We start from the raw sequence: 3,231 nt of genomic DNA, 5'->3' as shown, positions 1-3,231 counted from the left end.
CCCCCGGTGTGTTCAAAAGGTGAATTCCTAAATGTGATCTCTGTGTCCCCGCAGGCACCGGCTACATTGTGATCATCGTCATTCTTCTGTTGGTTGTCATATTCGCTGTGTCCCTTGTGCTGTATAAGAGATCCCAGAGGAAGCAGAGGTAAGATTTGAGTACCTACCGACGAGATCACATACCTGTGTGGTGTAGGGAGCCGGGGATGCTGCAGGGAGCCGGGGATGCTTCAGGAAGTTTGGAATGCTGCGGGGAGTTGGGAATGCTGCGGGGAGCCGGGATGCTGCGGGGAGTTGGGAATGCTGCAGAGAGCTAGGGATGCTGCAGGGAGTTGGAAATGCTGCGGGGAGTTGGGGATGCTGCGTGGAGCCGGGAATGCATACTGCTGTAGGTAATGTGATCCGCTCCATCCTGGATGTGACTCAATCACAATGAGTTCTGGATTTATTCCATTCAGTTGTTTTTTCATTTTGCTTCTTCTGCTCCTTTTGCTTTATATTTATTGGTGATAGTACTGTACAGCACTATGGTATATGTCACAGCTATATAAATGTATAATAATAGTATGTGACTGTGGGGGACATTAGAGTGTCAGCTCCTCTATACAGAGACTGATAGTACTGTACAGCACTATGGTATATGTCACAGCTATATAAATGTATAATAATAGTATGTGACTGTGGGGGACATTAGAGTGTCAGCTCCTCTATACAGAGACTGATAGTACTGTACAGCACTGCGTAATATGTTGGCGCTATATAAATACCGGATAATAATAATTGTCATTTTCACATTGGACGAGATGTGTAAAATATTCATCAGATTCAGAATTTTGGTGATTTTTTATTTTTGTGATCATAGCAGGAAGTGAAAATGCAGATTCACCCTAAAACTTCCAATTATCATCTTAAATATGTATTTTGCTATCGGGAGATATCGGCCGCACCGCTGGCCCCTCTCCTAAATTGCCCCATCGTCCAGTTGTTTAGGTCCAGTACCGGCATTGTGAACAGATGGGACCTCGCTGACGTTTCTGTAGTCATATGACCTGATAGGCTGTATGTGATTGGCTGGGATTATTAGTCCCCTGCACCCCACTGATTCAATGAATAAAGTTTGGTGAAATATTGGGGGAGGGGTATTTTGTAATTTATTTATTTTCTGTGTCAGAGCTGCCGGCCGAAACTCCGGAGTGGCCAATCCGACCTTCAATATTGAAGATCAGGGAAGACGAAAACCCATTGCCCCTTCCTCCACCCCTCAGGTAAGGTTACCCGGTGCCGGGGAGATTCTCAAATCTGGGAGACTATACGGGGGCAACTCAGCGTATCCAAATACCCCCATTATACCCTGATACCCCCATCATACCCAGATACCCCCAATATACCCAGATACCCCCATTATACCCTGATACCCCCATTATACCCAGATACCCCTAATATATCCAGATACCCCATTATACCCAGATACCCCAATTATGCCCAGATACCCCCATTATACCCAGATACCCCAATTATCCCCAGAAACCCCCAATATACCCAGATACCCCTAATATATCCAGATACCCCCAATATACCCAGATACCCCGATTATATCCAGATACCCCCAATATGCCCGGATACCCCCATAATGCCCAGATACCCCCATTATATCCAGATACCCCCAATATACCCAGATACCCCCAATATACCCAGATACCCCCATTATACCCATATACCCCCATTATGCCCAGATACCCCCATTTTATGCAGATACCCCCGAGTTACCCAGATACCCCCCTCCTTCCAATGGGCACCCTGCAGGGTTTGTGATTGGGTGGTAAATGTTATTTCTTTCAGGTGAATCCAATGCAGCCCCCCCGGCCTCCCCATCCGGCCCACAAACCTCCATTTCAGTCGGTAAGTATAAGGAAAATTCGATGAATATTCATTGTGATAAAACCAACGTCGTCATTCACCCAACATCGGAGGCAATTCCATTGTCATTCACCCCTCTCTACATACTCCATGTTCTAACATTTCTTGTTTTATTTTAGGCATATCGAGGACCCGGCAACGTTCTGCCCTCCCAGCCAACCTACCCCACGCCCCCACCACAGGTAACACACAAACCTCCGTAACCCCCGGCAACCACCCAGTATCAGAATTCACTCTGCTGTCCATGGCAACACGAGGAGCAATTACCCCACACCCCACCTGACACCGGGTGACCCAGGAAAAGGAATTCCATGATTTACCCTAAAAGACACCAAGGGGCCAGGAGAGCCTCATATTAGGGCCCATCACCTGGGGCCTGGCACCCATCCCCCCGTTCAAACATCCCCCATCCCCCAATAGGAGGTTATCATCCAGGGATGGGGGGGTGCTGGGATCATTGGGGGCTCCCTGCTGGTCCTCACCCCCTCACCAGGCAGCCAGTGGGATTATTTCCCCGTCCTATGGTTGTGAGTTTGCAGCGTTTGGGCTCAGCGGGGGAGTGGTTAGCGCAGCGCTATTCCTTATGACTGGGCTGCTGCTGACCAATCACTGGTGGAGGAGTAACCCATGTGACTCAGCCTGCAGCAGTACAAGGAAGCAGTGCAGGGGGGCCCCTTCATTCCTGAGCAGGAAACCCCAAACATCTCATGGCCTCTGTATGCTTCGTATATTCCAATGTTGGGGGGGGGGTTGTTCTCATTCACACAGAGTGAATAATCACCTTGCACATTTCACGAGTAAATGGGATGAAGCTCTGTTGACAACCATCCAATCATGTGCAAGGAAAATCCTGTTCTTCTAATTTCCTCCCATTTGATTGGGTGATCTATCACCACATTCACTAAGCTGAGTGAATGATCCCAAGCTGCTCCAAAGTATTTCTGCTTTTCTTTTATCACAAACCGAAGTAAGCGCCAACCAATGAATGGCTTCCCCCAATCTAGTGGCAGCCAATCATATGATAGAGGCCCCGCCCCCTCCCTCACTGGCCCCCCTCCCCCCTCATCTTATGGCCGCTTGTTATTTCTCTGTTTCAGGCGATGAAACCAAATTACAGAAGATAACGCGGTGACGATTCATGGACACAAAGCCCTCAGAACACTGCGCCTCTTCCCTTTCTGCACCAATAAGAAGATTCACACGCAATTTCTGCTTTTCACTCCTCACAGCGCCATGAACTTTATTTTCTATTTATATCGTTATTTTATATTTGGTAATTTTATTATAAATAAATTTTATATTTCACCAGAAAAA

General features: G+C 47.5%; 1 protein-coding gene across 1 annotated transcript in view; it reads left to right on the top strand.

Moving 5' to 3' along the window:
- Positions 1 to 3,231, top strand: part of LOC140324825 (zinc metalloproteinase-disintegrin-like VAP1) — a gene marked incomplete in the record, with an annotated part of 17,731 nt that extends 14,500 nt beyond the window's left edge. The window contains 5 exon segments of the mRNA XM_072402948.1: positions 55 to 148; positions 1,172 to 1,265; positions 1,840 to 1,899; positions 2,037 to 2,099; positions 3,015 to 3,231. Of these exon segments, the coding sequence (XP_072259049.1) occupies positions 55 to 148; positions 1,172 to 1,265; positions 1,840 to 1,899; positions 2,037 to 2,099; positions 3,015 to 3,041 (338 nt within the window).

This window comes from Pyxicephalus adspersus, chromosome 2, assembly GCF_032062135.1.
Source record: "Pyxicephalus adspersus chromosome 2, UCB_Pads_2.0, whole genome shotgun sequence".
Taxonomy (NCBI): domain Eukaryota; kingdom Metazoa; phylum Chordata; class Amphibia; order Anura; family Pyxicephalidae; genus Pyxicephalus; species Pyxicephalus adspersus.
The sequence above is the reverse complement of the archived record's forward strand: the minus strand, read 5'-3'. Positions and strand labels throughout refer to the sequence as shown.